Source organism: Moschus berezovskii, chromosome 1 (assembly GCF_049115385.1).
Source record: "Moschus berezovskii isolate FMDL1 chromosome 1, NW_MosBer_1.0, whole genome shotgun sequence".
NCBI lineage: Eukaryota > Metazoa > Chordata > Mammalia > Artiodactyla > Moschidae > Moschus > Moschus berezovskii.
The window spans coordinates 150,242,841-150,267,738 of NC_142460.1; the positions used below are offsets into that span (position 1 = coordinate 150,242,841).

The following is a 24,898-nucleotide window of genomic DNA, read 5'->3' on the forward strand; positions in this document are numbered from 1 at the left end:
AGAAAAGATTGTGTGTGTGTGTGTTTGAGGGATGAAAAAATTGAAGGAATAAGGATATTAATTTGATTATTTGAGGGAAAATTGTGTCTACCACATTGGGATGGAAGACAAGGAATCTTTACCCAATATTTCTTTAAACCATTTTTATGGTGAATCATGTCACATATAGAAAAGTAAATGAACCAAAATGTACCTACCACTCAGTGATATTTTATGGACCAAACATCTGTTTAACACTACTTGAATCAAGAAATAGAACACTGTGGCACTGTGTGTTACATTTTCTTTCCATTTTTGTAATTTACATGTTTATTCCCCGACACTGCACTTTGCTTTCTTTGTTGGAATATCTTTAAACTTTGTAAATGGAATCATACAGTGTTCATTCTTTTGTGTCTGACTCCTTTTGCGTAGCATTATATTTGTGAAATATACCCACATTCGTGTATAAATTAATTTTCTTATATTCTCATTGCTATTTAGTGTTCAGCATATGATTTTACCATGATGTGTGTATCCATTCTGTTCATGTACATTTGCGTTATTTCCAGTCTGGGGCCATTATGAATAATGCTGTGTATTTCTACTGCTGTAAATGTATTTCTATTATATCTACACATGGGAATGGAATATTTTAGGGCATAAAGGTGAATATATATTTTCCCCTTTAGTGGATAATAGCAAACGTTTTTCCGGTTTTTGTCAATTTACACACCCCTCAGTAGTGAATGAGAGAGCTTATAATTTCATTTACCATCATAATCGATATTATCAGTCTTTAATTTTAGCCATTTTGGTGGGTAGGTGATGGTATTTCATTGTGGTTTTAGACTAGATTAAAAAATTGAAATCAAACTGTGTGCTATCTTACAGGAGACATACTTTAGACCAAAAGAACAGATAAGTTAAGATTAAATGGGGAGTTCCCTTGAGGTCTAGAGGGAGTTAGAGTTCTGGGCTTTCACTTCTGGGGCCGAGGTTCAGTCCCTGATTAGCATGCCCCTCCCAAAAAAAGAAAATGCAGAAGTAAATGAGTCAGAATGACACTTAAATAAAAGAATAAATGAATGGAATCTACTATACAGAACAGACTTACAGACATACAGAAGACAGACTTGTGATTGCCAAGGGGGAGAGGGAGTTGTTGAGGGAAGGATTGAGAGTCTGAAATCAGCTGATGCAAACTAGAATATATAGGATGACAAGGACTTACTCTGTCGCACACAGAGCTACAATCAATATTCTGTGATAAACTATAATGGAAAAAATATGAAAAAGAATATATATATAATTGAATCGTTCTGCTATATAACAGAAATTTATACAACAATGTGAATCAGCTATACCTCAGTGAAATATTTTTTTAAAAAGTCAATGGATAGAAAAGATGTCCATGCTAACAGCAACCATAAGCTAAGTGACTATGCTAATATTAGATAAAAGAGACTTTAAAAACAAACAAAAGTTTTACTAAAGATAAAGAAGAGCATTTTTTAATAATAAGTCAATCCATCAGAAATACACAGCAATTATAAACTTGTATGCACCTAATAACAGTGTTCTAAAATACAGGAAACAAAAATTGGCAGAACCAAAAGTGAAAATAAACAATTCATCAGTGGTAGTTTGAGATGTCAGTACCCCACTTCAATAATTGGTATAACAGCTGGAGAGAAGGTCAATAAGGAAACAGAAAACTTGAACAATAGTATAAACTAACTAGACCTAATAGACTTTTATAGAAAACTAGTAACAACAGAATATACATCCTTCTTAAGTGTATATGGAAGCTTCTCCGGGATAGACTATATTCTACACCATAATCAGTCTCAATACATTTGAAAGGGCTGAAATTATACAAAGTATTTTTATGACTACAAAGGCATGAAATTTGAAATAAGTAATAGAAAGTTGGGAAGTTCAAAACTATGTGAAAGTTACACAAAGCAATTTAAATAATCGGTTAAAAAAAGAAATCCCAAGAGAAATTAGAACATATTTTGAGATGAATGAAAATGAATGAAAACATAGTATACCGAAATGTGATGTAGCAAGAATAGTGTTTACAAGGAAATATAGATTAAGGCTATATTACATAGAGAGACTATGTTAAAACAAAACTAATATTCTATCTTAAGACACTGGGGAAAAAAATGAGCAAACTAAACCCAAACAAGCAGAAGGAAAGTAATACAAAGACTAGAGTGAAAACTGTTGAAATAAAGAATAGAAAAACAGTTGAAAAAAATCAACAGAATCAAAAGTGGGTTTGAAAAGATTAGCTAGACTGACAAAGAAAAGGAAAAAACAAAAAGAAGATCCAGATAACTAAAATTATGAATGAAAAAGTTAATATTAATTCCAGCTTCACACTGGAGTTAAAAGCATTAGACAATACTATGAACAAGCATATGCCAGCAAACTTAAATAAATAAATAAAAGGGAAAATTTCTTAGAAATGCACAAACTACCCAGACTGACTCAAGAAGATATATGCAAGCTGAATAAATCATTTGTCCATTAATAAATTAGTATATTTTAACTTTAGAGGAGTTTTAGGTTTACAGAAAACTTGAGCAGAAGGTACAGAGTTTCCATACTCCCCCAATGCAGTTTTTCTATTATTAACATTTTGCATTAATATGCTGCATTTGTTACAATTGATTAATCAATAGTGACACATTATTATAAAGTATTATTGTGATATATCTACAATTACAGTATCATTCACAATGGTTTCACTGTGCAGATTTTATATGAACATAAATTTTCACCTCATTTGGATAAATATCTAGGTATGCAGTTGTTGGATGATAAGGTAAGAGTACGTTTTAAATTTGTTAAGAAACTGCCAAGTTGTCTTCTGAAGTGGTTCTACCATTCTGCATTCATCCCAACGATGAATGGGAGTTGCTTCATATCCTTGGTAACGTTTGATGTCAGTACTTTGGATTTTAGCTATTTTAATAGTTGTCAGGTTGTGAAGTGGAGAAGGAAATGGCAACCCACTCCACTATTCTTTCCTGGATAATCCCATGACAGAGGAATCTGGTGGGCTACAGTCCATGGGCTTCCCTGGTGGCATAGATGGTAAAGCATCTGCCCACAATGCAGGAGACCTGGGTTCAATCCCTGGGTTGGGAAGATCCCCTGGAGAAGGAAATGGCAACCCACTGTTGCCTGGAGAATTCCATGGACGGAGGAGCCTGGTAGGCTACAATCCATGGGGTAGCAAAGAGTCGGACATGATTGAGAGAATTTACTTTCACAGTCCGTGGGGTTTCAAAGGGTTGGACACGACTGAGTGACTAACACACAGTAGTTGTGAAGTAGTATCTCATTGGTTTAATTTATAATTTCCTAATGACATGTGATACAGAAATATGACTCTACTTTTATTTCTTATTCTTTATGTTGATAAGGACCTGCAGGATATATTGACTGGAAAGGATGACTGCAAAGATCCTTTTCTCATCCTGATCTTGAAACAAAAGCTTTCAACATTTCACCATTTAGTGTGAATCTATGATAGGTTTTCTTTAGATATTCTTTATCAAATTTAAGGAAATACTTTCCTTTTCCTGTTTGCTAAGATATTTTGTTATGTGTGGATGTTGCCTTTATCAAGTACATTTTCTGCACTTATCTCAGTGTGACAACCTGCTTGGGCCTCATGCATGCGTGCGTGCTAAGTTGCTTCAGTCGTACCCGACCATGTGCGACCCCATGGACTATAGCCTGCCAGGCTCCTCTGTCCATGGGATTCTCCAGGCAAGAATACTGAAGTGGGTTGCCATTCCGTTCTCCAAGGGATCTTCCTGACCCAGGGCTTGAACTCATGTCTCTTAACATCTCCTGCATTGGCAGACGGGTCCTTTACCACTAGTGCCACCTGGGAAGCTTGGGCCTTGTAGGATGTTTTAAATTCATTGCTTGATATCTTGTTGATTTGGAAAAGTTATCAACTATTATCTTCAAATATAAATTTCTGCTCCATTCTCCTTCTGAAAGTCTGCTTTTATGTATGTTAGATCTTTTGACTAAATCCTTTTTGACTCTCTTTATTGCCTATTTTCCATTCTTTGGTCTCTATGGGCCTTATTTTGGGTATTTTCATCTAACCTGTTTTCCAACTCTTTTATTATCTCTTTGTTTGTAATACACTGTTATTAAAACCCAACCATTAAGTTCTTAGTTTTTTAGTTTTAGAATTTCTTTCCACCCCCATGCCCCAAATCAGCATGGTATTTTAAAAGTCCATGACTAGTATTTGTAACTCCTATGGATTGTCTCTTTCTCCTTCCCACCCTCACCAGCCACCCCCGCCACAATGTTCTCTTATTTCCTCATATGCCTGATTACTTTTTTGTTGTTATTCAGTCACTCAGTCATGTCTGACTCCTTGTGATGCCATGAACTGCAGCACACCAGGCTTCCCTGTCCTTCACCATCTCCCAGAGTTTGCTCAAACTCATGTCCATTGAGTCAGTGATGCCATCCAACCATCTCAGCCTCTGTTGCCCCTTTTCCTCCTGCCTTTAGTCTTTCATTGATCCCTTCTACTATTAAATATGTTCATTTACTGTTTTTTACCTCATTTATTTAGCAAGTTTTTTTTTTTTTTAACATCTGTTATTTGAAAGGGATGTTCCTAGGTGTTGGAGTTATAAATGTTATCCAGTTCCTGCTCTTAAGGAGCTTAGGGAATGAATGGTGTTGTAAGATAATGCCTGTATGGAAGATGTCCTTGGATGCTGGGTTGGGCATATCCAGGAAACGCTGGTCTTAAAGGGCAAATAAGAGTTGGAGAGATGGCCAAGTAGGATTTGGGGAATTGTTTTCCAGTAAGTTAACAATATCTTTACAAGCTTGGCAGTTTCTCTGTTAGCTAGTTTAAGGAAGTTTTGATTCTTTTTTCGCTTTGGCAGATTTCTTCTGTGATGTGCCAAGTAATATTTTAGGCTTTCAGAGGTCATGAGGATTCCCTTGCAACTAGTCCACCACTGTAGCATGAAAGTAGCCATAAATAATACATAAAGAAATGAGCATGGCTGTGTTCTGTGTTCGGTAAAACTTTAAGGAAATGGAAAGTTGAATTTCATGTTCATGTGTTACAAAGTATTCTTTTTGTTCTTTAAACCATTTTAAGATTACAAAAGCATTCTTAACTTGTGATACAGAAACAGGCAACTGTTTTGATTTGACCTGTGAGGTTTATTGTGCTATATCCCTTTTTAGACTTTCTATATTTAGACATATTTGTATATGTAAACTAAAAAATAGATACACTTTTTCTTCATCACAAAAGTAAGCACACTTGGGGTAAAACTAAAGCCTTTTTATACCCTATAGTAATTGCTTAGAATTGTTGAGGGTAAATTCTAGAAATTATTTCTCTATATATTAATTTTTATAAAAAATGGGATGATACTGTGTTAAGTGATTGGCACTTGGTCATGCACTTAATAATTTATCCTTTTTAAACTGATCATGTGCTGTTGTGTTTTCAAGGTGCGAAAGGCAGTGGAAGAAGAAAATTGCTGCTTTGGGACTGTTGATACCTGGTTGTTACATAAGCTCACAAAAGGTAAAGGTGATTTGATAGATCCACTCAAGTAACTGGAATTTGACCAATAGAAATCATTCATCTTAAAAAAGTGAAAGTTTTAACTTTCCCCCCTAGCTAATTTCAGATATTTTCTAAGACAAGAGTGATTTTTAAATTGTGATGACACCTGTTCTCAGTCTTATGTTTGAGAGTGGTAAGACTTGAGTTAAATACCAAATCTGCTTCTTTGCAACTATACCTAGAGTATATATAGCTTTAGGTAATCACATTGCTTCTCTGAGCCCCTTTCCTCATCTTTAAACTGGGAATCATGATCTGACAATGTGCCTAAAAGCGTTAAACAGGAAATTGCTTTGGAGACTTTGCACTGGAAATGCACATTTTGAATGAATTTGAGAGCAGGCAAGGTTGAGACTGCTGAGGGTATGGGTGCAGATTGACACTACCTGTTAATAAATAGATCATTTCCAATGCAAATTTAGGTTCTGAATTTGCCACGGATTTTTCAAATGCCAGCACAACTGGACTTTTTGACCCATATGAGGTAAAGTTTCTTCCCCTTCTTTTTGAATCACCAATTTTTGTGTAATCTAGCTAGGATTTTGATAACATATTTTTATGCCCAGATGTGTTGGAGCAAGATCATTACCTCCCTGCTTTCAATCCCTCTCTCTCTCCTGCCTCCTGTGAAGGATACGAGGTAATAATGAAAATCAGATATAGAAACCAGCAAAATTGTCCCTGAATTCACCTCGCCTTTGTGGGGAAAATCATTTTATCACTATTACACCTTCAAGGTGCTTGTGTGTTCATTATGTAACTTTTGGGGCTATGTTAAATTTTAGAATTAATATTTCTAGAGCTGTAACTTACTTTTTAATCAATTTTATTTGAAGCCACAATTTTGGATCAGTGGATGAAGAGATATTTGGTTTGCCTATACCAATAGTGGCCTTGGTAAGTGGAAAACTTGAGGATTTTTCCTTGTATAGTATACACTAAATGAATATCTGTGAATAGTTGGGTTTAGTTTAAGAAACACAAACGTCCTTGCAGAATAGAGTGTGTTTTTTAAGTTAAAGGGCCCCGAATATAATCAGAAGGATTCTGTTTTCTGGAAAGGGGACCAATGGGCTAGTGTTCTATCATGGAAATTCTTTATAACTTTTTCTGACTTATCTATATGTTGTTTTTCAGAAAAGTACTATGTTAAATTTTTAGAAAATGTTGTATTCTGAGTAATATGTGGTTTAAATTTGATGTTTGGAGACAGGAAGCAGTGATAGGGCCAATGCTTAATTTATATTCAATATAATGAGAAACTGTGAGAGGGCAATTAAAATAAGAGAAATATTTGCATTTTCTTTTTTCTTTTTTATTATTTTTTAAAGTGTATTTGCATTTTATAAAATCCTTCATCTACTGAGACAGTAAAGAATCTATGGATGAGTGAAAAATTAGCTGTTTCTGGTTTTTGAGGTTTCTTTGTTTCTTTTTAGTGATTAGTTAATTAATTTGGCTGTGCCAGGTCTTAGCTGATACATGCGGGATCTTTAGTTGTGGCATGTGAACTATTAGTTGCAACATATGGGATCTAGTTTCCTGACTAGGGATCAAACCCAGGCCCCCTGCATTTCAAGCACAGAGTCTTAGCCACTGGACCACCAGGAATGTCCCTGAGGTTTCTTTCTTGACTATAGAAACTCAGGCCTTGCTTTTAATTTCCTGTAACGGCTTAAGAAGGAGGTATAGAACATCTGACCCTAGATAGACAATCACTTCAATAGGTGGAGGAGTCAAGTGAGGGGAGGGGAATTTAATTCTCAAATTACAAATTCCTGGAGAAGATCACTCTTATTCAGCTCGGAGTAGACTCAGGTTTAGATTAAGGTATGGCTAGAAAACTCTCAAAGGGTAAAGCGTCTGCCTGCAGTGCAGGAGACCTGGGTTCAATCCCTGGGTCAGAAAGATGCCCTGGAGAAGGAAATGGCAACCCACTTCAGTACTCTTGCCTGGAAAATCCCATGGACAGAAAAACCTGGTAGACTACAGTCCATGGGATCGCAAAGAGTCGGACACGACTGAGTGACTTGACTTTCTTTCTGACTTAGAAAATTTATTGATTAGTGAGAAAGCATTCTTCAGGTGAGTTTTTGGTTCTTAAAATATTGCTGTGTTTATGTAAACCGTGAACTCCCAGATGTTCAAGCAGGTTTTAGAAAAGGCAGAGGAACCAGAGATCAGATTGCCAACATCCGCTGGATCATGGAGAAAGCAAGAGAGTTCCAGAAAAACATCTATTTCTGCTTCATTGACTATGCAAAAGCCTTTGACTGTGTGGATCACAATAAACTGTGGAACATTCTGAAAGAGATGGGAATCCCAGACCACCTGACCTGCCCCTTGAGAAACCTGTATGCAGGTCAGGAAGCAACAGTTAGAACTGGACATGGAACAACAGACTGGTTCCAAATAGGAAAAGGTGTACGTCAAGGTTGTATATTGTCACCTTGTTTATTTAACTTATATGCAGAGTACATCATGAGGAATGCTGGGCTGGAAGAAGCACAAGCTGGAATCAAGATTGCCGGAAGAAATATCAATAACCTCAGATATGCAGATGACACTACCCTTATGGCAGAAAGTGAAGAGGAACTCAAAAGCCTCTTGATGAAAGTGAAAGAGGAGAGTGAAAAGGTTGGCTTGAAGCTCAACATTCAGAAAACAAAGATCATGGCATCTGGTCCCATCACTTCATGGGAAATAGATGGAAAAACAGTGGAAACAGTGTCAGACTTTATTATTTTGGGCTCCAAAATCACTGCAGATGCTGATTGCAGCCATGAAATGAAAAGATGCTTGCTCCTTGGAAGGAAAGTTATGACCAACCTTGATAGTATATTAAAAAGCAGAGACATTACTTTGCCAACCAAGGTCCGTCTAGTCAAGGCAATGGTTTTTCCCGTGGTCATGTATGGATGTGAGAGTTGGACTGTGAAGAAAGCTGATCGCCGAAGAATCGATGCTTTTGAACTGTGGTGCTGGAGAAGACTCTTGAGAGTCCCTTGGACTGCAAGGAGATCCAACCAGTCCATTCTAGAGGAGATCAATCCTGGATGTTCATTGGAGGGACTGATGCTAAAGCTGAAGCTGCAATACTTTGGCCACCTCATGCGACGAGTTGACTCACTGGAAAAGACTCTGATGCTGGGAAAGGTTGGGGGCGGGAGGAGAAGGGGACGACAGAGAATGAGATGGCTGGATGGCATCACCAACTCTGTGGACATGAGTTTGAGTGTACTCCGGGAGTTGGTGATGGACAGGGAGGCCTGGCGTGCTGTGATTCATGGGGTCGCGGAGAGTTGGACACGACTGAGCAACTGAACTGAACTGAACTGAATATATTAAATATATCTACATGTAGTTACATTAGCAAAATGTTATAGGGAGTTCCCTGACGGTCTGGTAGTTAGGATTTGACACTTTCACTGTCATGGCTAGAGTTCAGTTCCTGATTGGGGGACTGAGATCCCACAAGCCATGTGTTGGGGCCAAAAGAAGGTTATAATTTTTCTTTTTAACAAAAATGTATGGTTGGGAAATACATGGTTTTAACCTACATCTACTTATTCACCTCTGCTACTTCTTAAAAGGGAAATTTGTGTGGTCTGTTATTTTGACTAATGAATGAAGATGCTTGCAAGTTGCAATTGACCAACCTTAGCTGTTTTTTTCTGCACAATTTTATTCTGACTTTTGTTATTAAGATTATTCTTATGATTCTTCAAAGTGGTCAAGTAGATTGCCCACTAAAAATTCCCAAGACACGTTAGTTTTCCACATAATGTTACAGTCCTAGAGAGACTCCTGTTATATAGTTGTTACTATGTTCTCACCAGGGAGTTTGTTTAAAGGAAAAAGAAAAAAAGGAAAGAAAATATTGAACCATGAGACTATAGTGAATAAGACAGTGGGATACAGTGAAATGGAACCCTGCTAAAGGCATAAAGATCTTATATTTGTTTGTTTTGGGCAGGTCGCTGACCAGCAATCAGCCATGTTTGGAGAATGCTGCTTTCAGACAGGAGATGTGAAGTTAACCATGGGAACTGGAACGTTTTTGGATATTAATACTGGAAATAACCCTCAACAGAGTGTTGGAGGTAAGGAGTTAGAGTTTATCCTATTTGTTAATGAAATATCACTTTTTTTTCACTCACTTAACTTTTGTGATGCTACTTTCCTATTTTGTATTAAGGATATTCTCTAATATTTTTCATTATTCTTCTTAGAGATAGTCAATACCCACTTGCTTTTATTCTTTTAATTAAAAGCACTAAAAAATAACCAGGATTCTATGGAAAAATTCAGAAAGATTAGGATATTTTGGTCAGCTTTTCAAAGATTTACCTTTAACACTTGTTATATTTATTTAAATCATCTTTCTAGGTCTCTAAAACTTCTTTCATGTGTTGGATTTATTCTTTTGGTAAATATTTTTGGGGTTGGTACTTCTCAACTAGTGATGCATGTGTATTCAGGGTTTCATTCTAATTTATTTTTTGGCTCACAGTATGGGATGTGGGATCTTATTAATAGTTCCCTGACCAGGGATGGAACCCCTAGCCCCTGTGGTGAAAGCACCAGGGAGTGTGTTAGTTACTCAGTCATGTCCGACTCGTTGTGACCCGATGGACTGTAGCCCGCTAGGCTCTTCTGTCCATGGAATTCTTTAGGCAAGAATACTGGAGTGGGAAGTCCTGTATATTTAGGATTTTAATAACAACTGCTAAGAATTTGTTCTCCCTAATTGAAGAAATCCTGGAATGCAGAATCCAAGAAATTGAGATTGTGTAACTACACTTGGGAGCACTTGGGGCTTTTAGTCTGAGCCCTGGTGCTTTAACATGGTTACTTAGAGGTGGACTTTAAAATCTTGTTCCTGTCTTTCGTCCTCCCTACTGTTCTTCATTTTCCGTTAATTGGGAAAATGAAAGCTAGAAAACTGATCTTTATAAAAATTAAGTGAAAAAAAAAAGGAAAATGATCATTGTTTCTATTTAGAAACCTTATTTAGAAACTGCAGATAAATGCAATAACATGGTTGGTTCTCTAACAAACAAATCTTGTAATAACCATTACTTTCTCAATTAAAATATTGTTTCTGTGTTTCTAGAGACATAGATATGCTTGTAGCTAATAAAAGCTAATATTTATTGTTCATATTTTATGCCAGACACAAATTCTTTTTCTGTATTAACTCAGTTTATTCTCACAGGAGCTCTCTGAGGTAGGCTATTTTATAGTCAAGGAAACTGAAGCTAAGAAGTTAGAAACTTGTAAAACCACACCTAGAAAATGAGACAGGGCCGGGATTTGAACTCAGGCAGTCTGACTCCATAGGCATGTTGCTAGTTTTTGAGATAACCAGATTGCTCCACTGCAGACACCTCTGTAATGAATTCACTCTTTATTATGTGACTTATATTGTTTATTTGTTTTTAAGGCTTTTATCCATTAATTGGTTGGAAGATCGGGCAAGAAGTGGTGTGCTTAGCTGAAAGCAATGCGGGAGATACAGGCACTGCCATAGAGTGGGCTCAACAGCTAGGTAAGTTGTCTTCTAAATGGCTTTCATAGATAGGCCAGCCCTCACTCAAGACAACCACATGATCTCATCAGCAGGGAATGCATGGATTGTTTGAATGAAACTCAAAATAAAATGACCCGTGCTAGAAGAAAATATGGGCCTCCCTGATGACTCAAATGATAAAGAATCTGCCTGCAAGGCAGGAGACCCAGGCTTGATCCCTGGGTTGGGAAGATCCCCTGGAGAAGGAAATGGCTACCTGCTCTAATATTCTTGCCTGGAGAATTCCATCGACAGAGCCACTGTTTTGTGATGCATTCATCACCTGCCTTTGTTCTTCACTGTCTAGTTGGTTTGTGACTGTGTCTAATCAAAATTCTGAGTCTGCAAAGTTGGACTTAAGTGATCTCTAGAAACCTCCTCTTCCTTCCACTTGTGAGCTGTCCTGGCTCTCCCTGGAGAGCCCTCCTTTTATGCTCCTTCCAACCACTTAAAATATGCTCCTGTTTTCCCCTGGCTGCTCAGAAGTCTCTGATTTCTTTGTTTAGAATAGTTTAAATTGCCTTTATAATATTCTCAGTGTCGTGAATAGTGTCATGTATGAGAGAAAACCTACTATGGGGGAGCTATGCAGTGTCATGGATAAGAGCATGACCCTGGTTCCATCAGCCTCTGTTTCTTTATTTTTATTTTATATTGGAGTATACTGATTGCTCAGTGGTAAAGAATCCCCTTGCCAGTGCAGGAGATGTAGGTTTGATCCCTGGGTTGGGAAAATCCCCTGGAGAAGGAAATGGCAACCTATACTCCAGTATTCTTGCCTGGATAATTCCATGGACAGAGGAGCCTGGCGGGATTGAAGTATAGTTGATTTACATTGTTGTGCCAATTTCTGGGCTAGTCACAGCAAAGTGACTTCATTTTACACATATATACATTCTTTTTTTAATATTCTTTTCCATTATGATTTATCTCAGGAGATTGGATATAGTTCCCTGTGCTGTACAGGGACCTTGTTGTTTATCCATTCTAAATGCAATAGTTTACATCTACCAACTCCAAATTCCCAGCCTTCTCTCTCTTTTCCTCTGCTCCCTCATGGCAACCACAAGTCTGATCTTTATGTCCACACCACAATCTAAATTTAGAACTTTTTTGTTCTCCCTAAAAGAAACCCCCATACCCACTGGTGGTGATTCCCCCTTTCACACACACACCCTCAGCCCTAAGCTACTGTTAATCTGCTTTCTGTATCAATAGATTTGTGTATTCTGGAAATTTCATATGGATGGAATCAAACAATATGTGATCTGTTACAACTGGCTTCTTTCACTCACCCATATTTTAGCGTGTATCATTACTTCGTTTCTTTTTATTGCTGAATAATTTTTCATTATATGCATGTGCCACAGTTTATCCACTCACCAGTTGATGGGCATCTGGGTTGTTTCTACTTTTTGGCTATTGTGAACAATGAACAGCCTGTATATTACATAACCACATTTAATACATGCAGTATGTAATGCTATATACCTAAGTATTAACAATAGCTGTCTCTGATGATTAAATTTTGAGAGGGTCTGGCTTTTTACTTTGCTGATTTGAACTAAGCTGATTTTGTTTAAAGACAAAAATAGTTCTGTTGGCAGAAAACATTCAGTCTGGAGGAAAATACCAATCTCTGCTTCTTCCTTTCTTTCTTTCTTTCTCTATAAACCTGAACCTGTGTTATAAGCTTAAGATATTTGCTACCAAAAAGCAAATGTTTACTTGAAAAGTTTTTATCACTTAAAATCTCTTCTTTAAATGTACTACTTTCAATTTAGGGCATGTGTTTTTAAGTCAACTCAGAATACTCAGAAATAGAAAATATGGGAAATTCTCTGGAGGTCCAGTAGTCAAGTCTCTGCACCTGCACTGCCAAGGGTGAGGGTTCAATTCCTGGTTAGGGAACTAAGAAACCACAAGCTGCACAGTGCGACCAAACAACAAGCAAAAAAGAAATAGAAAATATAGGTTACATATCAATATTTTTCTTTTTAAGTTGTTCCTTTTATTAATTTTGCTCCTTCCTAAAAGATGCAAAGGATAAGCAGAATGACTTCACATTCCTCACTTAAAAAAAAAATCTTTCCTTAGTTCCTTATGACAGCGTGTGCATATTGCCGGTGGAGATCATTTCCACTGCTTTGCTGGCTTGAGGCTCAGTCACTGTGACTGTCAAATGATGAAGACTATTTTCTGGGAGATGGAGCTTAATGGCCCTGACCTAGAAAAGTGATGTGTTTCCAGTGGAGGCATAAGGAGCCCCCCAAAGGCCAGTCCCATCTCTGGCAGGAAACAAGAAACCGTTGGTCTGATTGAAGAGAGAGAGAATTCAGAGTTGAATTATTTACTTAAAAAATTTTATTATTAACAGAACTAGGCAGTGGTATTTATTAAATTACTGGTAATTTAATGTCTGAAATTCATGCAAAAAGTTTACCTTTATTTTAATATATCTCTTTCTATTCTGAGAATTCACTGTTCAGTTCAGTTCAGTCGCTCAGTCGTGTCTGACTCTCCGCGACCCCATGAATCACAGCACGCCAGGCCTCCCTGTCCATCACCAACTCCCAGAGTTCACTCAAACTCATGTCCACAGAGTCGGTGATGCCATCCAGCCATCTCATTCTTGGTTGTCCCCTTCTCCTCCCACCCCCAACCTTTCCCAGCATCAGAGTCTTTTCCAGTGAGTCAACTCGTCACATGAGGTGGCCAAAGTATTGCAGTTTCAGCTTCAGCATCAGTCCTTGCAATGAACACCCAGGATCGATCTCCCTTAGAATGGACAGGTTGGATCTCCTTGCGGTACAAGGGACTCTCAAGAGTCTTCTCCAACACCACAGTTCAAAAGCATCAATTCTTCGGCGATCAGCTTTCTTCACAGTCCAACTCTCACATCCATACATGACCATGGGAAAAACCATAGCTTTGACTAGACGGACCTTGGTTGGCAAAGTAATGTCTCTGCTTTTTAATATATTATCAAGGTTGGTCATAACTTTCCTTCCAAGGAGTAAGCGTCTTTTAATTTCATGGCTGCAATCAGCATCTACAGTGATTTTGGAGCCCCAAAAAATAAAGTCTGACACTGTTTCCACTGTTTTTCCATCTATTTCCCATGAAGTGATGGGACCAGATGCCATGATCTTTGTTTTCTGAATGTTGAGCTTCAAGCCAACCTTTTCACTCTCCTCTTTCACTTTCATCAAGAGGCTTTTGAGTTCCTCTTCACTTTCTGCCATAAGGGTGGTGTCATCTGCATATCTGAGATTATTGATATTTCTCCCAGCAGTCTTGATTCCAGCTTGTGCTTCTTCCAGCCCAGCGTTCCTCATGATGTACTCTGCATATAAGTTAAATAAGCAAGGTGACAATATACAGCCTTGACGTACTCCTTTTCCTATTTGGAACCAGTCTGTTGTTCCATGTACAGTTCTGACTGTTGCTTCCTGACCTGCATACAGGTTTGTCAAGAGGCAGATCAGGTGGTCTGGTATTCCCGTCTCTTTCAGAATTTTCCACAGTTTATTGTGATCCACACAGTCAACGGCTTTGGCATAATCAATGAAGCAGAAATAGATGCTCTTCTGGAACTCTCTTGCTTTTGCCTTAGAAAGCATCACTACGAACAAAGCTAGTGGAGGTGATGGAATTCCAGTTGAGCTATTTCAAATCTTGAAAGATGATGCTGTGAAAGTGCTGCATTCAATATGCCAGCAAATTTGGAAAACTCAGCAGTGGCCACAGGACTGGAAAAGGTCAGTCTTCATTCCAATCCCAAAGAAAGGCAATGCCAAAGAATGCTCAAACTACCGCACAATTGCATTCATCTCACACGCTAGTAAAGTCATGCTCAAAATTCTCCACGCCAGGCTTCAGCAATATGTGAACCATGAACTCCCCGATGTCCAAGCAGGTTTTAGAAAAGGCAGAGGCACCAGAGCTCAAATTGCCAACATCCGCTGGATCATGGAGAAAGCAAGAGAGAATTCACTGTAATATCTGTGAATTAATAACTGAATTATATTATTAATTATAATTATATAAAATTAATTATAACAATATATAAATAATATAAATGTATAGAAATGATTATATAATTATTAATTATAATTAATTAATTAATTCAGAAAAAATAACTGAATTATCTTCAGGAGAAATGCAGTGTATCAGAGCCTAAGTAACCTGGTCATTTTCTTGGAGATGTGTATTCTGAGCATTTATGTCTCTGTGTGATGTTCTTGGTTTGTTCCACTCTGAATGGTGGCTTCCTTCTACCCCTTTTCTGGGTTGAACACTTCAGGCTTAGGTGTAAAAGCTCTTCTAAGCCAGTTCCATCTTCATTTTTTAGATTTTTTTTTTTTTTTGAAATCTCTTTACACAGGCCAGTTTTCTCTCATTTTCCCCCCTTACTCCTTATGTTAAATGCCCCATTTGAGTCCCTGTGGGATAATCTCTTTTTCCTTTTCATCTGGTCCATCTCTGCTCCCCTTCACTCTTTGTTCTATTTTGGTATCTCAATCTTAGAAATATGTTTATGTCTTCCAGCTATTATTCACTTAACAAGTAATTGAATGCTAAGTACAAGCCCGGAACTCCATGCTAGGAGACACCTAGGAGTAAGACAGACACTTCCTGCCTTCATGAAGGTCATAGTCTAGCAGGAAAGATGTGTATTAAATGAATAATTGGGGAAAAAAACAACCAAAAATATAGTGTTAAATACCAGGAAGGAGAAGTATAAATAGAATCAATGATCCTTTTCTAAAGGGAGGGCTTTGTCTGGTATAGGGACTCAGAAGGCTTCTTTAAAGAAGTGATATTTCAACTGAGCCCTGAAGGAGGAACAAGAGTGATTGGACAGATGAGGGAGGCAGCTGGTCAAGGAGCAGCCCAAGCAGAGAGGACCAGTGAAGAAGGCCCTGAGGCGAGAGGAGCAAGGGCCATTTAGGGAACTGAAAGAATGCAGTATTTCTTTTCTACAACTGAGACAGTTCCCGTCTCTGTTGTCCTCCAGTGATGTGGGTCAGGAGACATTTTTCCCTAGCAGTTTCATTTTTAATTGCTACATGTCACATCTGCCTGCTCCAGGCAATCCCCATCAGACTCCGAGCATACATTGAAACTTACCCAGGACTCTTGTTTACTAGAAATAAAGTAAAACTGATTTCTTCTCTCTGGGTATCTTCCCAAGAGAGATAACAGCCTCTCTCATTCGAGAAGATGAGATAAACATTCTCTCCTCGAGGAACTAATTAGGTGGTGGTGAATGGTTGTATGTTGTTACTAGTGACTAGTGTCTTTGTTCATGGTCTTGCTTCCTGCTGGGATGACAAACAGTAAGATAAATATGGCTGCAGCTGGAGTGGAGCCTGCCCAGCCAGAAATGAAGCCTTGAGGTGTCAAGGAGACTCTGCTGGCCCAGGGTCTGTAGAAGACACCAACAGACTGTTACTGGTGAGCATTCTAGAGGCTGCTGAGGATGCTATAGATGTTCACTGTGGATTGAGCCAGCCGAGCCAAGAGCAGATCCCCTCAGCTATGGAGAAGCAAGAGCTGGGCCTGATCATCCTAGGAGAGCCTGATAGAGATGGACACTGATTTGTCTGATTACGCCTCCTGCAGGCTGAAGGGAGAGGCCTGATCTTTCTCATAGTTTGAGAAACCCCAGAGCCAAGGGTGTACATTCCCTTACCTTTCACTGCCTGCCAGCCCCGACAAGCCTGACCTGAAAGAGAACACAAAATATTTAAGGATACACAGCCCCTTGAAGGAGGGTGACCAAGTTCGATAAACTACAACAGACTAAATGTGAGATACATATTGATAGAGGAAAGATCAGAGGAAAAAAATATGTGACCAATAATCGTCTCTTTTCTGGAATATGAAAATGGAATTATAGAAACAGAATTATGAAAATGGAAAAATTGAAGAGAGAATTGAAAATAAACTTTCCTGAGCTGAAGAAAGACCTACGTTTTCAGAGTGAAATGGCTTTCTGTTCCGTTCCGTCACTCAGTCGTGTCCGACTCTTTGCGACCCCGTGGACTGTAGCCTACCAGGCTTCTCCGTCCATGGGATTCTCCAGGCAAGAATACTGGAGTGGGTTACCGTTTCCTTCTCCAGGGGATCTTCCCAACCCAGGGATCGAACCCCGGTCTTCCGCTTTGGAGGCAGACGCTTTAACCTCTGAGCCACCATTACCAAGTTAAAAAAGGTACAAACTAAGACAGTCATAGGTAGATGAATTGTGTGAATCTCAAGGATAAAGAAAAGAGTCAAGATAGAAAGAATAGTTTGTTTATAAAGAGGAGAGAATCAGATTAGCATGGAAGTTAGTTGTAAAGTTTGTAAAGTGGAACTACATCTACATGTTACAGAGAAAAAAGAACAGTGAGCCAGTTTTCCAGGGTCCAACTAAGACATTCAGATTAAGTGCAGAAGGCCTATGTCTTGGCCTTGCAGTAGTTCTGTCTGAAGAAATTACTCAAAAGAGCTAGAACAGAAAATCTCAAAATGGAGAAAGCAAAGGATGCAAATAAAGTGATTCCAAATAAAAATATATTTTGTCCTGATAGCAGGCCAGACTTCTCTTCTATCTTATTTGAGCTGCTCTTATACAAACTGAGTTAAGTTTTCTTACTGTAATGTAAACACTTTGTTTTCATACATTAAGAACATAGTTTTTGATATCCTTTTAGGAGATTGAATTGATTTTAATACCAAGAGCCCATAATTAAGCTAGGCTTAAAGATTTCATGTGTGTTCATGCTTGGTCTACGAAAGAAAGTAGTATTTCTGTTGGATGCTTCAAAATGGTATTCTTTTTTCTTCCTTCCCACGAATGCTTTTAATTCTGTGATGTGTCATTTGTGGGGCAAATTGTTGATCGAGTATAGACAACAGAGTGTACGTGTTTTCTGTTTGTTTCAAATCTGTGTAAATCCCTTTTCTCACACACACACACACACGCACACACACAAGCACACACAAGAACAACCACCACCAAATCCTTTTCTCAGTGCCATACTTGGAAAAGCAAGAGTGGAACATCGCAGCTTGTTATGTAATACAGTTAGAATAGAAAATGAACAGTAAAAACAGTATTTAAATGGTACGTAACCACTTGGAAATTTGAAAATCTTTTCTAAGGTAGTATAGGGCCAAGGAAAGCATTGGAGAAATAATTTAATAGTAGAAAGTAAAGAAAATGACTGTAATTCTATAAAAAAGAAAATTAAAAAATGATACTTTGTTTATAAATAAGCAAATAAAGAGAAGCATTTTAAATTTCTAAGCCAAAAATGACAAAGGTATACAAATCATGAAACTGAGAGAGAATAATAAAAAGTAAATTGGTAAACTGATCTCTTTTATTTTTTTTTCTTTTAAATATCTCTAAGTTACCCAGGGTATAAATATGTATATGGAGAGACAGAGGAAAAGAAGAGACAATGAGAACTGTTTCAACTTTTGGTTTTGAAATAATTTCAAAATTGTAAAAATAGTATAAAAATTCTTATATACCCTTTATCCCAGATTTGCCATGTTTCAACATCTTGCCATGACTGCTGTATCTGTCTATCATCCACCCATTCATCTTTCCATCCAGTATGCTCTTGTTGTTTAGTTGCTCAGTCATATCTGACTCTTTGTGACCCCATAGACTGTAGCCCACCATGTTCCTTTGTCCTTGAAATTCTCCAGGCAAGAATAATGGAGTGGGTTGACATTTCCTTCTCCAGGGACTTTTCCTGACCCAGGGATCAAATCCTCATACCCAGTATTGGCAGGTGCATTTTTTACCACTGCTGCTGCTGCTGCTGCTAAGTCACTTCAGTCGTGTCCGACTCTGTGTGACCCCACAGATGGAAGCCCACCAGGCTCCCCCATCCCTGGGATTCTCCAGGCAAGAACACTGGAGTGGGTTGCCATTTCCTTCTCCAATGTGTGAAAGTGAAAAGTGAAAGTGAAGTCGCTCAGTCGTATCTGACCCTTAGCAACCCCATGGACTGCAGCCTACCAGGCTCCTCCATCCATGGGATTTTCTAGGCAAGAGTACTGGAGTGGCTTGCCATTGCCTTCTCCTTTTACCACTGAGTCACCAGCAAAACCCCCAATATGCTATAAAATAGGTAAATATCTATGTAATTTTCTCAGCTCTTTGGTAATAGATTGCATGTATCTTACTCCTTTTCCTGTAGTATTTCACTGTGTTATTTCCTAAGAACAAGAATATCCTCTTACTAATATTCTCCTCTTCCTAATATTCTTAGGAATATTATCTTCCCAAGAACAAGAATCCCTCAAGTGGGATTATTAACTTCAGAAAATTTAACACTGGGTCCAGTACTTTCATCAGATTTACAGTCTACATTCTAATTTTGTCATATGTCCCAATCCTGTCGTTCATGGCAATTTTTTCCACTACAGAATCCAGTCCAGGATTGCTTATGCATGTGTGTGTTTTAGTCACTCAGTCGTGTCTGATTCTTTGCGACCCCATTTACTCTAGCTCTCCAGGCTCCTTTGTCCATGGGATTTTCCAGGCAAGAATAGTGGAATGGGTAGCCATTCCATTCTCCAGGGGATCTTCCTGACCCAGGGATCAAATACGCGTCTCCTGCATTGCAGGCAGATTCTTTAGGGTCTGAGCCACCAGGAAAGCCAAGGATTGTTTATAATTTCCTTTAATCTAGAACAGTTTCCTCAGCTTTGCTTTGTTTTTCATGCCACTGATATTTTTGAAGAATGTCAGTTATTTTCTATAATGTCCCTCAGTTTGGATTTTTCATGTCTTTACGACCCCATGGACTGTAGCCTGCCAGGCTTGTTTGTCCATGGGGACTCTCCAGGTAAGAATACTAGAGTGGGTTACCATGCCTTCCTCCAGGGGATCTTCCCGACCCCGGAATCAAACCCAAGTCTCTTATGTCTCCTGCATTGGCAGGCAGGTTCTTTACCCCTAATGCGACCTGGAAAGCCCTTTCATGTCTAGATCTAGGAAATGTATTTAGGCTGAAATTATAAATAAATGATAATGTGTCTTTCTCAGAATACAGAGATGCAGAATGTCCCTTACTCCTGTTTTGGTTCTGTTAATTTTGTTCACATGCTTAAGATATTTTTTTCTCTGCTGTATAATTACTATTTTTTTTGTCATAAGTAATATGTAGATAGATAATTTGCGATTAGGTGATATCCCATTTTTCACCAAACTTCCCCCACCCCCTAAATTCAGGTTTCATTGATATTTCATACCTGGATCAGTCTTCACTGTGATGGCTTAGAAAATGGTATTTTCTCATTCCATTTTCCACTCTGTTTATTAGTTAACATTCTGTTGTTATATTAGGAAGAGCCCTCCATTTCCTCTGTTATTGATATAAACGAATGGTTTCTTATTTTATTCAGCAGGTTATAACTCTTCTAGTTCTTTCTTATTTGTTTTCATTCTCAATAGTCCCAGATTTGGTCGGTAAAAATCTCCTCAGACTGGCCTCCATGTCTTAGACATGTCTATCTGTATTCTTTTTTTTTTTTAGCATTTTCTTAATTTCTGGCACAACATGATAAGTTCATTTTGTGTTTTTTGTATCTGCCATCAAGTTTTCCAGTGAGTCCTGCCTCCTTTTAGGGGGAAATGGTATTTAAAACCAATGACTGAGGGAATTCTCTAGTGGTCCAGTGGTTAGGACACACTTTTACTGGGAGGACCTGGATTCAATCCATGGTTGGGAAACTAAGATCTCACGTGCCAAGGGGTGCCGCCCCCCAAAATAAATAAGTAAAGTATACAGTTTCATAAATTAAGAAAAATTTTAAAAATATATAAGAACAATGGCTAGAGCTAGAAATGTAGAAATGTGTGTGTGTACGAGAGAAGGGCCCCTGTTTTATATTTTTATCTCCCTTTTTCCACATTGAGAACCCTAGCTCCCAACACAATATTATGTTCTCATTTGCTCAATCTTTAAATATACACCAAAGAATTTGAATTACTATACCCATACCACTGCAACAAACAGCATTCAAGATTGTTTGCAGAGTTGTTTTTTTTTTCTTTATAGTAAGCGTATATGGTCATACCATGCTATTCAAGTTTACTTGGATTAATTCTTTTTCTTCTGCCTTCACTAAGTTATTAATTTGAAAAGAATCGGATTTATTTGTTTTTGTTATCATTCATTTTTAGTTTTCCCCGCTGCATCGTTTTTGAGCACCTTTTTTAAAATGTAGAATTTTAATGTGATTTCTAAGTAAAATTCATAAAAGGATCAGTTGACACCCTCTCCTATCCCTTCATCCTGTCTTCCTACCCCTTGTAGGGAGTCACTTCATTGTTTTTTTATTTACCTCTCCTGTTTGTTTTTGCAAAAACTTGAAAATACAATGTTTTTTCTCTCTCAGGTAGAATGAAAAATTATTCAAAAAACAAGAACAAGGGGATTATTTCCCCACTCTCTGTTCTGTAGGAGACCCCTGACTCCTCCTCCTCCTCCAATCAGAAAGAGAGGGCTTCTTCAGAAGCTCTTATGATTACTCCCAGTGTGCAGACCCAAGTTTCAGGTTTCACACTGTCCCTGGCTCTTGGACAGGAGATATCAGAGAAAATTAAAAAGAGGAAACTCACTGCCGGTTTGGTGGTAGTCACAGTTCCCTGGTTGGACTGCCTGCTTATTCTTTTGCGTGCTCAGATAACTCTGCTGTAATCCATCCAGGATTTCATCCAGGCTTCTTAGTTGCATTCACTGGGAGAGTCTGAGTGAAGTCTGTTTACTCCTAAAGACTTGCCGTCAAGAAGCTCATATGAGAACAGTTTAAGTAGAAGATTATTTAGAGAAATTCCTCAAGCAAGAACAGAATAACCAGTAAAGAATGTGAAAAAACTAGATTTTTTTCCCCCTGTTTCCTTGTCTGTTACCAAAATCTTTCCTCAAACCAGCCATTTAGTATAGTTTCCACACCTTGATTTTAGAAGTAAGACATTTGGACATGATTTCTTAAATATATAGATTTTAAGAGCAGTATTTTCTCCTTATATATTAGTTTTTGAAGTGTTATCTGGACATTTTGAACAAATGAATGTAACATGGATCTAAATAACTCATTTTGAGTAAAATTTGCAATAATTATTGAGCAGTTCATATTAATGTTAGTTTTATCACACATGCATGCATGCTCAGTCATGTCCGACTCTTTGCAGCCCCATGGACCATAGCCCACCAGGGTCCTCTGTGCATGGGTTTTCCTAGTCAAATATACTGGAGAGTGGGTTCCCATTTCCTTCTCCAGGGGATCTTCTCAACCCAGGGATTGAACATGCATTTCCTGCATTGTAGTTTTATCATAAATATTCCTTAATCTTCTTGTCTTTAATAAATTTTTCATTATTACTGTGTGAGGCCAACAATATTTATTACAACCAAATCCTGATCCTTTTCATATGATCTATGCTGTCATTCTCACATGCTTATTCAGGAGTCACTTTACAAACAAATGTATCCAAATGGCCAGTGAAAAATATTTCAATTTCATTAGTTAACAGAGAAGTAAGAAATCAAGCTATTGTGCAATTCCAACTAATAGTGAAAATGAAAACTATAGACAGTATCAGTTGTTAGTAAGAATATAGAGTAACTGGAACTCTCATATGGTTGACAGGAGCCTTAAATTGGTTTGAAAAAAAATCCACTTTGGAAAATGATTTGCCAATGTCTGCTAAAGCTAGTGTAAACGTGAAAATCCTAGGACTCGCAGTTCCATCCCTTGGTATATAACAACCAGAAATATGTACATATACTTACCAAAAGGAAGATACATGTGTATTTAAAGTGGCCTGTTTATATTAGCCAAAAACTGGAAACTCCCTATATATATGTCAGCTGTAGAACAATTGAATGAGTTGTGTTTGGTGAGAGTGGAATATGATACAGCCGTGAGAATGAGTGAAGTACAGCTGCTTGTAGCAAAATGAAGGAAGCTCACAAGTGTGTTGTTGAACCAAAGCAAGTGGTGTCTTGATCTTGGTGTTGTCTTCCTGAGTGTATCCACACTGAAAGTTCTTCCAGCTGTGTACCTAGGACCTGTTTGTTTCCTGTGTTCATCTTCCTGTATTATATACTTCAGTAAAAAAGTATACTAAATTAGATCTTGACTTATTTTTGTTTGTTTTATAAAGATTGACTTTTAGTATATGTGTTACCAGCCCTTTATAGAACTCATTAGATAGAATAGCTCTTCAGTTGACTCTCTTAGTTGTTATAGGTTAATATGGTTGACTCTTCTAGTCGTTATAGTAGCAGACCTTTTCATCAGAAAACTAGAATGAGTGTTATCTTCAGGGGAATATTTTTTTTAATGCCAAAAAACACATAGAATTGATTTTTAATCAGCCCAAATATATTTAAATGAAAAACTAAGGCCTGCTCATACAAAGCCCATCTATGAGGGTCCTCTGTTTCTCTTACTCCTTCCATGGGCTGTAAACCTTTGCAGTGGGAGAACCCACATAACACTGGAGCTGCTTGCCTTTTTGTTGACCCTTTTAAGTGAGCAACCTTTCACATAATATTTGTAATAAATGTTGATGCAGGTGAATACTAGTCATGTAGCATGATTCTGTTTGTCCCTCCCCAACCTCTTCGTTTTGTTTTAGGGTTTTTTTTGGTTGTTGTTTGTTTTTGTTTTTGCAGATCTGTTCACAGATGCTGCTGAAACTGAAAAAATGGCCAAAAGCTTGGAAGATTCTGAAGGAGTTTATTTTGTTCCGTCTTTTAGTGGATTGCAGGTATTTTTATTTTTAAGTTAATTGCAATTACAAACATTTCCCTTTTCTTGTTGTTTTGCTATTTGGTTGCTCATTCATGTCTGACTCTTTTGTAGCCCATGGACTGTAGCGCATTAGGCTCCTCAGTCCATGAAATTATCTTGGCAAGAATACTGGAGTGGGTTGCCACTTCCTCCCCCACGGGATCTTCCCACCCCCGGGACTGAACTCGAGTATCAGTGTTTCCTGCATTGCAGGCATATTCTTTATTGCTGAGCCACCTGGGAATCCCCTTCCCTCTTCTTACTCACACTTAATATTATATATCTGCCGTTCCCTTACCTGAAACTGTGAGCACTGAACAAAACTAAGGGGGCAAAGGTACTTTCTAGGGCTGAGAAATTGTGTTTTTTCTTTAATGATTATCAAGCTTTAAGTTTGTTACAGTGTGTTTTTTTTTTTTAAACTGTTTTATTTCTTTTTATTTTTGGCTGCACCATGTTGCATGAAGGATCTTAGTTCCCCAACCAGGGTTGAACCTGTGCCCCCTGCATTGGAAGCACAGTCTATACCACTGGACCATCAGGGAAATCTCAGAAGTTGCATTTTGATCTGGCATGAATTCCACAAGAGGGAAGAGCAAATTCTTCTGGTTTCTGCTCAGAATTCCATCTCTGTGGAAACTAAAAGTTGGCAGGTTTATTATACAACTTTTACATAAGACCCATGGTTACTTTATCATGACCAAAAATAGCCATTTCTCAGTGGGGGAAAATAGATCAGTAAATTGGTATTCTTTACTTAGAGGAGGTATTCTACTGAGAATTAGAAAACTAATGTTAAGGTATATACTACACCAATATTTTTCAGTTGTTTATAAGTTTCATTAACTTTTTTTTTAATCAGAATTTCTTTTGGTTAATTG

At 38.0% G+C, this 24,898-nt stretch overlaps 1 protein-coding gene across 4 annotated transcripts in view; it reads left to right on the top strand.

Moving 5' to 3' along the window:
- The window catches only part of GK5 (glycerol kinase 5), an 80,996-nt gene that overhangs the window by 43,791 nt on the left and 12,307 nt on the right, over positions 1-24,898 (top strand). For all 4 annotated transcript variants that reach the window (XM_088840095.1, XM_055412432.2, XM_055412448.2 and 1 more), the window contains 7 exons: positions 5,512-5,587; positions 6,052-6,113; positions 6,196-6,269; positions 6,466-6,526; positions 9,606-9,732; positions 11,076-11,180; positions 23,900-23,994. In XM_088840095.1, the coding sequence (XP_088696221.1) occupies positions 5,512-5,587; positions 6,052-6,113; positions 6,196-6,269; positions 6,466-6,526; positions 9,606-9,732; positions 11,076-11,180; positions 23,900-23,994 (600 nt within the window). The remainder of the gene's footprint in view (positions 1-5,511; positions 5,588-6,051; positions 6,114-6,195; positions 6,270-6,465; positions 6,527-9,605; positions 9,733-11,075; positions 11,181-23,899; positions 23,995-24,898) is intronic.